Source organism: Salvelinus fontinalis, chromosome 21 (genome assembly GCF_029448725.1).
Source record: "Salvelinus fontinalis isolate EN_2023a chromosome 21, ASM2944872v1, whole genome shotgun sequence".
Taxonomy (NCBI): Eukaryota; Metazoa; Chordata; class Actinopteri; order Salmoniformes; family Salmonidae; genus Salvelinus; species Salvelinus fontinalis.
Window position 1 is genome coordinate 51,253,536 of NC_074685.1, and position 14,317 is coordinate 51,267,852.

The 14,317-nt window shown below is 41.9% G+C and overlaps 1 protein-coding gene across 1 annotated transcript in view; it reads right to left on the reverse strand.

Annotated features, from left to right (window-relative positions):
* Window positions 1-12,147, reverse strand: part of LOC129819092 (protein ERGIC-53-like) — a 31,225-nt gene extending 19,078 nt beyond the window's left edge. The window contains exons 1-9 of the mRNA XM_055875643.1: window positions 11,906-12,147; window positions 10,048-10,202; window positions 8,504-8,611; window positions 8,153-8,214; window positions 7,504-7,603; window positions 7,150-7,276; window positions 6,507-6,565; window positions 6,149-6,281; window positions 3,899-4,083 (exon numbers count right to left, since the gene is read on the reverse strand). Coding sequence (XP_055731618.1) covers window positions 3,899-4,083; window positions 6,149-6,281; window positions 6,507-6,565; window positions 7,150-7,276; window positions 7,504-7,603; window positions 8,153-8,214; window positions 8,504-8,611; window positions 10,048-10,202; window positions 11,906-12,113 — 1,137 coding nt within the window. The 5' untranslated portion in view covers window positions 12,114-12,147. The remainder of the gene's footprint in view (window positions 1-3,898; window positions 4,084-6,148; window positions 6,282-6,506; window positions 6,566-7,149; window positions 7,277-7,503; window positions 7,604-8,152; window positions 8,215-8,503; window positions 8,612-10,047; window positions 10,203-11,905) is intronic.
* Window positions 12,148-14,317: the final 2,170 nt, after the last annotated feature.

Below are 14,317 nucleotides of genomic sequence, written 5' to 3' on the forward strand. Positions count from 1 at the left end.
GTTCTCATTTACAACTGCGACCTATACAGTGTGTGCAAATGTAAGATTAGGGAGGTAAGGCAATAAATCTGCTATAGTGGCGAAATAATTACAATTTAGGAACTAAACACTGGAGTGATAGATGTGCAGAAGATGAACGTGCAAGTAGAGATACCGGGGTGCAAGGGAGCAAAAAAATAAATAACAATATGGGGATGAGGTAGTTGGATGGGCTATTTACAGATGGGTTATGTACAGGTGCAATGATCGGTAAGCTGCTCTGACAGCTGATGCTTAAATTTAGTAAGGGAGATATGAGTCTCCAGCTTCAGTGATTTTTGCAATTCGTTCTAGTCATTGGCAGCAGAGAACTGGAAGGCAGCTAAAAAGGGGTGTTGACTTTGGGGATGACAAGGGAAATATACCTGCTGGAGAGCGTTCTACGGGTGGGTGCTGCTATGGTGACCAGTGAGCTGAGATAAGGCGGGGCTTAAACCTAGCAGAGACTTATAGATGACCTGGAGTGAATTCTGGGCTGGGACCGACAGGTAAACAAAATGAGGTACCGTGTTATTGAAACAGTCCAGGGGGCATCAGCTGTGTAGCCGAGTGCACATAGGGTCAAAAGAGCAGCAATAGGCGAGTCAGGGTGCTGTTCGGTAGTCACTACTACGCTAGTTGAGCAGGGGACACAGCGTTCAGAAAAGCTAGCGGGCCAGGGCTAGTAAAAGGGTCTTCGGCAACATCGTAACAGAATAGCCGGTTGAGACCACATCGGGCGATCACGTCGGCAGTCCATTCATGATGGATCGGCGGGGCTCTGTGTCGACAATAAAGGGTCCAGGCCATTTGGCAAAGAAGGTATAGTAGCCCTAGAATTAGCTGGTATATGGGCCTAGCTCGAGGCTAGCTCAAGACCAGCTGGTGCATGCTTTGGGACAGAGGTGTTAGCTAACAGTAGCCACTCGTTTGCAGCTAGCTAACTGCGATGATCCGGAGTAATGATCCAGAGCGGCAGGAATCCGGTGATGTGGTAGAGAGAAGCAGTCCAATATGCTCTGGGTTGATACCGCGCTGTGCAGATTGGCAGCTGTTGTCCGAGCTAAGGCTAGCTGATGACGGGGAAAAAAGGCGAGGACCGCTAGCCGTAGCTAACAAAGACTAGTAGCTAGTTAGCTGGCTAGCTCCTGATGGAAGTTCCATTTATAAGCAAGAAAAATCCAAAATCCGTACCACATTGGGTGAGGCGGGTTGCAGGAAAGTATATTTAGTTTGTAGATAGAAAGTGAGATTAAGATGTGTACGAAAAAGACTGGCTATTTACACAGGAAAAGACCAAAGACAAAGACCGATACACACGTTCTACTGCAGCGCCATCTTGGAAAACAACCAATGTGCTTAACCTCTTGGGTAGGGGGCAGTATTTTCACGTCCGGATGAAAAGCGTGCCCAAAGTAAACTGCCTGTTACTCAGGCCCAGAAGCTAGGATATGCATATAATTGGTAGATTTGGATAGAAAACACTAAAGTTTCTAAAACTGTTAAAAGTATGTCTGTGAGTATAACAGAACTGATATGGCAGGCAAAACCCAGAGGACAAACCATACAGCGGTTTAACTGGACAGGTTCCACTCAGAACAGGCCTCGCCATGGTCGACCAAAGAAGTTGAGTGCACGTGCTCAGCGTCATATCCAGAGGTTGGCTTTGGGAAATAGACGTATGAGTGCTGCCAGCAGTGCTGCAGAGGTTGAAGGGGTGGGGGGAGGGGGTGGGGGGGGGTCAGCCTGTCAGTGCTCAGACCATACGCCGTACACTGCATCAAATTGGTCTGCATGTCTGTCATCCCAGGAGGAAGCCTCTTCTAAAGATGATGCACAAGAAAGCCCGCAAACAGTTTGCTGAAGACAAGCAGACTAAGGACATGGAACCATGTCCTGTGGTCTGATGAGACCAAGATAAAGTTATTTGGTTCAGATGGTGTCAAGCGTGTGTGGCGGCAACCAGGTGAGGAGTACAAAGACAAGTGTGTCTTGCCTACAGTCAGGTGGTGGGAGTGTCATGGTCTGGGGCTGCATGAGTGCTGCCGGCACTGGAGAGCTACAGTTCATTGAGGGAACCATGAATGCCAACATGTACTGTGACATACTGAAGCAGAGCATGATCCCCTTCCTTCGGAGACTGGGCCGCAGGGTAGTATTCCAACATGATAACGACCCCAAACACACCTCCAAGACGACCACTGCCTTGCTAAAGAAGCGGAGGGTAAAGGTGATGGACTGGCCAAGCATGTCTCCAGACCTAAACCCTATTGAGCATCTGTGGGGCATCCTCAAACGGAAGGTGGAGGAGTGCAAGGTCTCTAACATCCACCAACTCCGTGATGTCATCATGGAGGAGTGGAAGAGGACTCCAGTGGCAACCTGTGAAGCTCTGGTGAACTCCATGCCCAAGAGGGTTAAGGCAGTGCTGGAAAATGATGGTGGCCACACAAAATATTGACACACTGGTCCCAATTTGGACATTTTCACTTAGGGGTGTACTCACTTTTGTTGCCAGCGGTTTAGACATTAATGGCTGTGTGTTGAGTTATTTTGAGGGCACAGCAAATTTACACTATTATACAAGCTGTACACTCACTACTTTACATTGTAGCAAAGTGTCATTTTTTCAGTGTTGTCACATGAAAAGATATACTCAAATAATTACAAAAATGTGAGGGGTGTACTCACTTTTGTGATATACTGTGTGGATATATATATATATATATATATATATATATATATATATATATATATATATATTTCCCTTTGGGCATGGTGAAGAAGTTAATTACACTTTGGATGGCGTATCAATACACCAAGTCACTACAAAGTCTAGGTCCAAGAGGCTTCTAAACAGCTTCTACCCCCAAGCCATAAGACACCTCTTCAACTGGCTACCCAGACTATTTGCACAAGGCACTAAAGTAATACTGCAAAAAATGCAGAAAATGAGTAGCACTTTTTCCTGAATACAAAGTGCTTTCTTTGGGGCACATCCAATACATTACCGAGTATCACTCTCCATATTTTCAAGCTTAGTGGTGGCTGCATCATGATCTAAGAACAGGTAAAATCCTAGAGGAAAACCTTGTACAGGAGTTGCTTACCAACAAGACAGTGCATGTTCCTGAATTAGATTTTCAAGCAGAAATAAGGCAAAACTAAGACCTGAAAATGGTTCCGATGATCAACAACTAAATGTTGTACAATCCAGGTGTGTAAAGCGCTTAGATAGTTACCCAAAGAGAGTCACATGTAATCACTGCCAAAAGTGATTCTAACATGTATTGACTCAGGGGTTCAATACTTAAATAATCAAAAAACACATGTGTTTTATTTTTCATGAACATTATTTGAAATGCTAGAATTTTCCCTCCACTTTTATATTGGAGTATTTTGTGTAGATCGTTAACAGAAAATAATTTTTCATCCCACTTTGTAACACAATTTGGAAGAAGTCGAGGGTTATGAATAGTTTCTGAAGGCACTATATGTCCATGGCCCGTGCTTGACTTGGGCAGGAGCTAACTGGAGCGGACTACCAGCACCTCAAGAATTTTACTGCTCGAGTTCCTGCACCTTTTATAGAAAATTAGCACAATAGTATTTCCTGCAGAGTACCTGCACCTAAATAAACAGGACCGGCACACAACATTATTACCAGCACCTATTTCAGTTCATGTCTAGCAAAGTTAATGACTATATTGAGGTCAACAAAACAGAGTAAACGTCTGAGGTTAGTGGCATAGTCTGCAGTGGTATTAATGAATGAAACCTACTCTCCTTGATGCAAGGCCTCAATCAGAGCAGTAGGTAGTTGTAATTGTGTGCGTAAAGTAAATGTTTGTGCGCGCGAATGTACACTTAAACTTCCTACCTGTCCCACCAACTCCCCTTGGCGTTTGGATATCTCGTCTGTAACCACAGAAACATAGCGGTTCTGTTCGTCGAGGATCATGGCCATCTGACGGTGAAGCTGTTTGATCTCCAGGTGGATCTGGCTCTGACCCTCAAACACCTGGCGGATATCCCTTTCGTTGACACTCTCGTACATGTCCTCGACTTAACACAGAACAGGACACACCTGTTGCATCAAGTTCTAGCATCTAGACAGCATAGCATCCATTGGTAGCATCTAGTATATATAAAGTAGCCAATAACCTGCATTAGACTTAATTTGTTTTCTGTTATTGATATTTAAATTGTGCTGACCAACTGCGTAAACTATAGGCCATAGAGTCACACACACGCAGTTGAAGTCGGAAGTTTACATACACCTAGGTCGGAGTCATTAACTCGTTTTCAACCACTCCACACATTTCTTGTTAACAAACTAAAGTTTTAGCAAGTCGGTTAAGACATCTACTTTGTGCATGACACAAGTAATTTTTCCAACAATTGTTTACAGGCAGATTATTTCACTTATAATTCATGGTATCACAAATCCAGTGGGTCAGAAGCTTACATACACTAAATTGACCGTGCCTTTAAACAGGTCGGAAAATTCCAGAAAATGATGTCATGGCTTTAGAAGCTTCTGATAGGCTAATTGACAACATTTGAGTCAATTGGAGGTGTACCTGTGGATGTATTTCAAGGCCTACTTTCAGTGCCTCTTTCCTTGGCATAATTGGAAAATCAAAAGAAATCAGCCAAGACCTCAGAAAAATAATTGTAGACCTCCACAAGTCTGGTTCATCCTTGGGAGCAATTTCAAAGCGCCTGAAGGTACCACGTTCAACTGTACAAACACCATGGGACCACGCAGCCGTCATACCGCTCAGGAAGGAGACACGTTCTGTCTCCTAGAGATGAACGTACTTTAGTGCGAAAAGTGCAAAGCAATCCCAAAACAACTATAAAGGACCTTGTGAAGATGCTGGAGGAAACCGGTACAAACGTATCTATATCCACAGTAAAATGAGTCCTATAATCGAAATAACCTGAAAGGCTGTTCAGCAAGGAAGAAACCACTGCTCCAAAACCGCCATAAAAAAAGCCAGACTACGGTTTGCAACTGCACATGGGGACAAAGATAGTCTGGTCTGATGAAACAAAAATAGAACTGTTTGTCCATAATGACAAACAGAGGAAGGGGGAGATGCTTGCAAGCCGAAGACACCATCCCAACCGTGAAGTACGGGTTGGCAGCATCATGTTGTGGGGGTGCTTTGCTGCAGGAGGGACTGGTGCACTTCACAAAATAGATGGCATCATGAGGGAGGAAAATTGTTGAAGCAACATCTCAAGAAATCAGTCAAGAAGTTAAAGCTTGGTCGCAAATGGGTCTTCCAAATGGACAATGTTCCCAAGCAAACTTCCAAAGTTGTGGCAAAATGGCTCAAGGACAACAAAGACAAGGTATTGGATTGGCCATCACAAAGCCCTGACCTCAATCCTATAGAACATTTGTGGGCAGAACTGAAAAAGCGTGTGCGAGCAAGGAGGCCTACAAACCTGAATCAGTTAAACGAGCTTTGTCAGGAGGAATGGGCCAAAATTCACCCAACTTATTGTGGGAAGCTTGTGGAAGGCTACCCGAAACGTTTGACCCAAATTAAACAATTTAAAGGCAATGCTACCAAATATTAATTGAGTACGTAAACTTCTGACCCACTGGGAATGTGACGAAAAAAACTAAAGCTGAAATAAATCACTCTGTACTATTATTGACATTTCACATTCTTAAAATAAAGTGGTGATCCTAACTGACACAAGACAAGGAATTTTTACTAGGATTAAATGTCAGGAATTGTGAAACTGAGTTTAAATGCATTTAGCTAAGGTGCATGTAAACTTCCGACTTCAACTGTGTGTGTGTGTGTGTATCTCATATATATATATATATATATATATATATATGCTCCCAGTAATTTATTGGGTAAACCACATTTCGGCATCAGTGTGTTCTTCACCCTGAAGGAGGCACTGATGCCGAAAATGTGGTGTTTTAACCAATAAATTACGGGGAGCTTATATAGTGTGTGTCTCTCTTTAGTTACATTTAATTGACTAAACTATTGAATAATAACATCAATATTAAATAATAAAGTATATTCAGTCTAAATATAAAAAGTATAGCAAAAAAAAAAAAAAAGCATAACACATTTTATTGAGTGGAACTAACTGGGTTCTCTCTGGACTTCCGGATGCTCCTTCTGATAGTCCTCTTTCTTTTTGTCCAGCTCCTGCTGAAAGTTCTCAAATTCCTCCTGGTACTTGTCCTGCTCCTCCTTGGGGATCTCTGCTTCAGGTGCAGGCTTCAATGGGACAGAAAACAACCACTCTGAACCCGCACCGTAAGAGACTGAGGCCCCTTATTTACATCACGCTTGATCATACCCCTATTGAAATACCCACACAATTTCACTCAGATCTTCTTCCAATTAAATATTAATGGAGATTGGTATAACTAAGGACTGGGAGTGGTAGAAAATAAAACGAGTTACCAGCTCTGAGAGGTATAACTAAGAAAATCTAGTTACCAGTTCTTGGCCAGGTTCTGTTAGTCTGAACGTCAAGAAGGACAGGACATCATGGTCATCTGGAAGACGGGGGGGAAAAATGCATTAAACATGAAGTATCATGATGTAACGTCAAGCAAGGGCGTCAATTGGGTATGGCAGTCGCCATATCCAAGTTCAACACCAAACCCCTGAACAGGGAGGAAGGATGTTTTCCCAGCTGGGTGGCTTGAGGACTATGAAAAGGACATCGACACAGCTCTGCAGCGAACAGCAGAACTTCTCTCAAAAGATGGCTGTAGATGCCATTTGACTTGACATGAAACTATACAAACCAAGGTGATAAAGGCTGGAGTCAATTTATGCTTTTGTTTGGCTGTTCTTTAAATTGCATGACTTTTTTTTTTTTTATTGTGAAAAATGCAATAAATTAACTTTATAAAAATTCCTTGTCACTTTTCCATAACCTAGGTTTAGCTGACATTTAGCCTGACAATAATAATCCTAACGTGACATTAAGCTGTTAAATCAATGTTCACAGAAGAGTCAAATCTAATTAGACAGGAACGACAGACAAACTTGCTTTTGGCAAGTTTAATAATGCATTACAACCACATAATGCATTACACCTGCAGGCCTTAATAAGTAAATTGTTACCAAGTACCACCTGCTAGACCACCCGTGGCAGCTGAGATGCCAAAGTAGCCCTCCTGAGGAATGATCATGTTGTCCACCTTGGTACAGAACTCATAGTCATCCTTATCTGGCGTGAAACCATTGTTGATCAGCACCTGAGGGGGACACACGACAGCACGTCAATTAAGGCAATCAATTGAAATAAATGCCCAATATAAAAAGATTAGGCCATTTTTTTGGTGCATAATACAAAACTGTTCAGCATCCATGTCTGTTGATGTGGAGAAAAACAGTAAAAGGCAGAGATCAGAGTATAGACAGTGGTATCGATGAGTACAAGGGAGAGAGATTATTTGAGAGCGTTGATTGAATATTGGCCTACCGTTAGTGTCTTCTTGTAGTATGTTATTTTGGCTCTGACAGGATAGGGTTTGTTACGAAAGTCTCTTAAGCATGTTCCCAGGGCTTGAGTCGAGCCATCACTGCAAAAAAAACACATCCTGTTTAGACACTAAAACTGAACACTATATTATTATAGTAGTAGTACTTCATACAGTATATTTCAAGATAAATTAATTGATCCTCACAAGCATCGACAATAAGACAAAAGAACAAAGGCCAACGTCGACCCATATAAAGTATGAAATACACCTGCATGACAGCAGCACGAAAAGCAAGTGCAGAGGAAAAAATGCTCCATATACAGTGTGGTCAAGCAAATAACATTTCCAAAAGTAAATGGTTTGGAGATTTGAGAAACGAAGGAAAACATTTCAAATGTAATTTACGCCTATTATTGTGAACTCCATTTTCAGCAGTGACAAAACAGAAGACAGTGTGAACTCTAAGACATGGGCCTAGATCAACCGTCACAGAGAAGTGATTTAAAGCTTTCACTGTCAAGGGAGATTAGGAAGAGACAGGACTATAATCTCCAACCACAAATATACTGTCAAATATTTTCAAATCTTCTTCAAATTGTTTACGTTTTCCTTTTGTACTGTCAGTGAGGCAAGGAAATGTTGACTTACTTTGGGTGATCATAAACAAGTTTGCCATTGTTTCCCACCACCAGCACAGCAGGGTTATTTTTCTAAAACAAACAGTTAAACATTAATATACCTAATTTATGTTTTGAAGGTCATTTGGGTTTATTTTATCCAATCCCAGCATACGTCCTCAGACATAAGCATACCACTTGAAAGTATGAAAACAGTTTTGTTTCTAAGTGTGTATAGTATCAATCTATTATTCCTATCATATGCATTGTAGTAATTGAATATTAAAAGGTATATTATATACACTTGACTTTACCTATGACTAAGTCAATGAATGCAGTATATTTTGTATTTTATGAATATATAATTAATATGACCACCAACCTTCCCATCGTTGTCAAAGGAATCAAAGAAGACGGCGATGCCGTTCCAGTTGTCAGCGGCTCCATAGACAGGACCATCTAGGCCTTGTGCGGTGGTGAACCATATCGCCTATTAGAGGGACAGACAGAAATTCAGACACGGAGAGACTGGAAGGTACAAAAATACTTGTTTAACTGTCTAAATAACTATATGGAACAGTAGAGCAGCAAAGTGTCAGACGGATAAACATACGGACAATAGATACAGTACGATGTAAAGTACAGTCAAAGCATAATGTAGGAATCGAACCCACGAACTTGGAGTTACTAGCGCCACACTCTCACCGGCTGAGCCACACAGGGACAGGACCGACAGAGATAAACACGGTTATTAACCTGAAGTCTGAGCCAGTAGGTCAGTACAACTCCACATCCTCTACTAGCACAACAGCCACCATAATATAGGCCTATGTCTCAACGGACAGAAATAACCTTTTCACACCATCCTTTAGCCGTCTAGAAATAAATAATTTACTGTGGCAGAGGGTAGAAACCATACCACTATATTTGAAACAAGACCACGCAACTGCAAGTCTCGTATTTTTGAATACCTGGCTGTCCCGTCTTCAGTCAGCTGTTTGTCCCACAAAACATAATTCTAAATCTGGCTAGTTGTCTCCTCTTTCCTAATAGAGGCTGTTTTATTAACCAGGCTTACGTTTACTTTACTGCTTTTGGGTAAAGTTTGTCGACTTAAATGAAGTTGATATATTTATTATTAAAACGTTTAGAACAGTTATTTAATTTTCATGATGGTCTACATCCATAAATGTCATTTACACAATTACTGTCCAGCCCTAGTGCTGGCCCTGATATTTAACTGGCTCTTTTCACATTGTCCCTTCTAGCATTGTTCCAGCAACTAAGGTGGATGCGTAACCAGGCCTGTAAAGTACAGCTTGATCAGCTCCAGCATGTAGTGTGAAAACGTCTAAAGCAGAGATGGGCACTGACTCTCAATTTACTGTTGAGCGTTAGAATCATTGAATACACAAGGTGCATTTCATTGTGCATCAGCAGTCACTTAATTAGCCCATGTCAGCAAAAAACATTTAGATTGGTAAGTTGGTCTAGTGGCCAGCTATGTAAACTCGTAGTAAGCATGATCGAACTACCGACCGGCGAGGGGCCCATTGATCATCAGTTACCATATTAAAAACTGCAAACATGTGCCTCCACCCTATGGAAAAATGTGTAGAATTGCAGGAAACGATCTGTAAAACTGCTAAATCTTCTCTCCGCCCCATGGCAAAGTGTAGATTTGCAGGAAATAAAAATAAAAATAATCCAAAAACTTTCTCAAGTGTTTTTCTCTCTTGCTGTCACGAGGGAGGCCGCTAAATGTTTTGCTCGCAAGGTGGGGTATGGATGTGGGTACGCAGACCCACGAGCCACTGTGGCCTCATGAGTTTTGTTTTTTTGTGGTCCCCGACCCCCATCAGTTGCCCATCCCTGGTCTAGAGTCAAAGTGAATAGAAGCCATAGGAGGTGTTATTCAGTTCTTACCAGACCGTCGGCTCCCATCCTCCCCCGTCCAGATACACGAAAGGTCACCTCAGCCTCCCAGTGGTCAAAGTTGACCGTGTTTTTGGTCCAGACTGAGCCCTTCTGACTCCTGAGAGAGGGGGTGATACGGACCTGGTCGGCACTGGGGATAGCATCTGGAATACAAGGTTGATAGTTTAAAGGGTTGGGAGGGGTACATTCTAGTTAATGTTCAATTAATTTATACTGGCAAATCCTAACTGACAAAATTGTTTAGCTTCTCATGCATTCAAAAAGTTCCTGAATTTAAACTGTACAGAAACTGTGAAAACTCACTCTGTGAAGATCCAGAAATACTTGTTTAACTGTATAGTGTAACTACATATGGAGAAACAGTAGCTTATTGGCCCAGGGCAAACAATTGACCAGGAGGTTAATTTTCTTACAAAGCTTGAGGTTAGGAACATAAATTGTGTTCAGCCCATGTACACCTTAATACGTGTGCTCCTGGGATTATGTCCAAGGCCCTCTGTCAGTAACATTAATATATCTGAAAGCTTCCTATGTAAAAGGACAGAGAGACATTATAATAGGCCTAGTATTGTTAACAGTGCAATGTTAAGCCATGCTCGTCAGGCTTATGGCTAGAAACAAGATCATGCTATATCCAAATTACCTAGCTTATGTTAGGCTTTATTGTCTAGCCAAGACAGATATGGCCTTGGAAAGGAGAAATATGGGTAATAGCAAGTAGCCTAGTGCAACCAGGCTTTGGCGTATGGACCTTTGCCTACACTTATTTTGGTGTGACCAAATTCTAAATGACAATTGTACATGTGTAGAGCCACATGCCATCTCACTACAGCCTATACTGATAAGAAAAGTGCACCATCGTAAAATGGACTCAAATCTGGGTGCGTCATCAGCTGGACCTTTGCGCAGTTTTTAGAGACACTGATTTGTTAAGCCTTTACGCTACACAAAACCACGCCAGACTAGGGGACAAGCAGGCCACTTCAATAGGTCAACGCTCGTCAACTTCAAAAAGCGTTCTCAAATATTAGGTATTGTGAAACCTGCCTGCTGTAGCATGTGGGTGGTTGTGTGTTGCGAGGAGAAATCCAAAACTAACAAGAGGAATGTTAACATTCCAGATTGATCTCTGTGTGCAAGTCATCCATGTTTCTTTGTGTGTAAGACTCGGTATCGCTGAAAGGAACCAACTGAACTATTAAGTGTCAGCTACAAAAAAATGTAGGCGGGCAGGTATACAGATTGTATACTTTGGGGTCGGGTGATTTAGCCTGCTGGCAGGCAAGCGCCTGAAACCCTACCTCTTCAAAGAGTATTTTAAAATACCCCTCCCCCCCTTTCTAGCTCTGACTTTACTGAGAACTAGAAACGTGTAGTTACTAAGCATGTGGTGTGGTTGTCCCACCTAGCTATCTATCTTAAGATGAATTCACTAAACTGTAAGTCACTGAATAAGAGTCGCATATTGCCTGAAGGTGCATGTACCTTTTGCTTCTCCTATTTCTCCACAGTATTCTAAAGCGGCTGGCTATTTAAACGGCCATGACATGTTGAAACGAGTTTGATATCAGGCCACTGTTTAGAAACTGTAGCAAGCCAAGTCTGCACAGTCGAGAACTTCTCTACACAACAATGAACGGATCCCCCTGCAGAAGTTCTCTACAGCAGGCAGTAGCCGGATCGCTACAACGAACGTGTCAAATGTATCCCCTACATGCAAAATAGCTACAATCGATGGCTAGAGTGGCAGAACAGCTATCGCAGCTGATTTTCCACTATACCTATTTATAGGTTATGATAATTGATAACGGTAAGCAACTGCCTAGCCAGTCAAACTGAAACTTACTTCCACTGTGCACCCAAAAAGGAATAATCCCGTCGGTTTGAGACAGGTGCGGTCCCTTGAAACTGTACTTGTATTCAAATCGACGGTGTGGAGCTTCTTCAGTCGATGCACCGGCAACGATATTATCGGCATTACTGTGGTGAAATGTTAAAGTTAATATTAATAAACAAGCATCAGCAGCCAGACACCTTCCGATGGACACCGCCATCTTTTGGTATCACTGCTTACGTAGCATTGAAACAGAGAGGATGACGGGAATGCCTGTTGAGCCAACAGGGCGCTTTCTTATTGGTTGAATCCTAGATATGGTTGAATCCTAGATATGAACGGTTGCAGCTTGCTTGTACTTCACAGAAAGCAACTGAATTACATTGTATCCTTCGATAAATTATACATTGTAGCCTGGTATGTGTCTGCATTTATTTCACAATGTAAACAACGATTCTGTTTCGCGATGTTTTTACAATGTAACCAGTCCTTTTAAAAAAAAAATATTTAAAAGAAATGTTGCCTTATTTAGACGATCAGGTTTCATCCAGTGTGATGTCTATTTTGTATTTATTTAATTTATTTACATTTTATTTTATTAGTGAATCATAAATTACAGAAAATACACACATCAAAATATAAATACAAAATTCAAGCAGAAAGAAAAACAAGGTCATAAAAAACAAACACATTCATCAGTAATAAGGTCCTCAATCAGCTTTCTGAATTGCCCTAGAGCAGTGGTTCCAAAACTTTTTATAGTCCGCACCCCTTCAAACATTCAACCTCCCGCTGCGTACCCCCTGTGGGCAGCAGGGGCAGCGCACTCTCAAATGTTGTTTTTTGCCATCATTGTAAACCTGCGATAGATTTATTAACAACCCGGCTCGTGGGACGTGACAAAGAGCTCTTATAGGACCAGGGTACAAATAATAATATAATAATAATCAATAATTTTGCTCTTTATTTAGCCATCTTACATATAAAACCTTATTTGTTCATCAAAAATTGTGAATAACTCACCACAGGTTAATGAGAATGGTGTGCTTGAAGGGATGCACATAACTCTGCAATGTTGGGTTGTATTGGAGAGAGTCTCAGTCTTAAATCAATTTCCAAATGTAACGGATTTGAAATGGCTAGCTAGTTAGCGGGTACGCGCTAATAGCATTTCAATCAGTTACGTCACTTGCTCTGAAACCTAGAAGTAGTGTTTCCCCTTGCTCTGCAAGGGCCGCGGCCTCGGCCACAGTCTGTGCCTGTATTTAGTTTTCATGCTAGTGAGGGCCGAGAATCCACTCTCACATAGGTACGTAGTTGCAAAGGGCATTAGTGTCTCAACAGCGCTATTTGCCAAGGCAAGAAACTCAGAGCACAGCCCTATCCACATTTTTCTATACAGAAATCTGGAAGTGGCTTCTGATTGAATTACACAGTGGCTTCTGATTAAATTACATAAAATTAAGTTTTCCCAGAACTTCTTGTTTCAATTTCGATGAGGCTCTCTTGTTCAGATATCGGTAAGTGGACTGGAGGCAGGGCAAGAAAGGGATAACGAATCCAGTTGTTTGTGTCGTCCATTTCGAGACAGTACCTGCGTAGATGCGCACCCAGCTCACTCAGGCGCGTCGCTATTTCAGATTTGACATTGTCTGTAAGCTTGACTTCATTTGCACACAAAAAAAATCATACAATGATGGAAAGACCTGTGTGTTGTCCTTTCTAATACAGACAGAAAAGAGATCCAACTTCTTAATCAAAGCCTCAATTTTGTCCCGCACATTGAATATAGTTGCGGAGAGTCCCTGTAATCCTACATTCAGGAGAGAAAAAACATCACCCAGACAGGCCAGCCGTGTGAGAAACTCGTCATCATGCAAGTGGACAAACAAGTGAAAAATATGGTCAGTAAAGAAAACTTTAAGCTCGTCTCTCAATTAAAAGAAACGTGTCAATACTTTGCCCCTTGATAACCAGCGCACTTATGTATGTTGTAAAAGTGTTACATGGTTGCTGCCCATATCATTGCATAATGCAGAAAATACACGAGAGTTCAGGGGCCTTGCTTTAACAAAGTTAACCATTTTCACTGTAGTGGCCACAACGTCTTTCAAGCTGTCAGGCATTCCCTTGGCAGCAAGAGCCTCTCGGTGGATGTTGCAGTTTACCCAAGTGGTGTCGGGAGCAACTGCTTGCACATGCGTTGCCACTCCACTATGTCTCCCTGTCATGGCTTTTGCGCCATCAGTACAGATACCAACACATCTTGACCACCAAAGTCCATTTGATGTCACAAAGCTATCCAGTACTTTAAAAATATCCTCTCATGTTGTCCTGGTTTCCAATGGTTTGCAGAAGAGGATGTCTTCCTTAATTGAACCCCATAAACATACGGACATATACCAGGAGTTGTGCCAGGCCAGC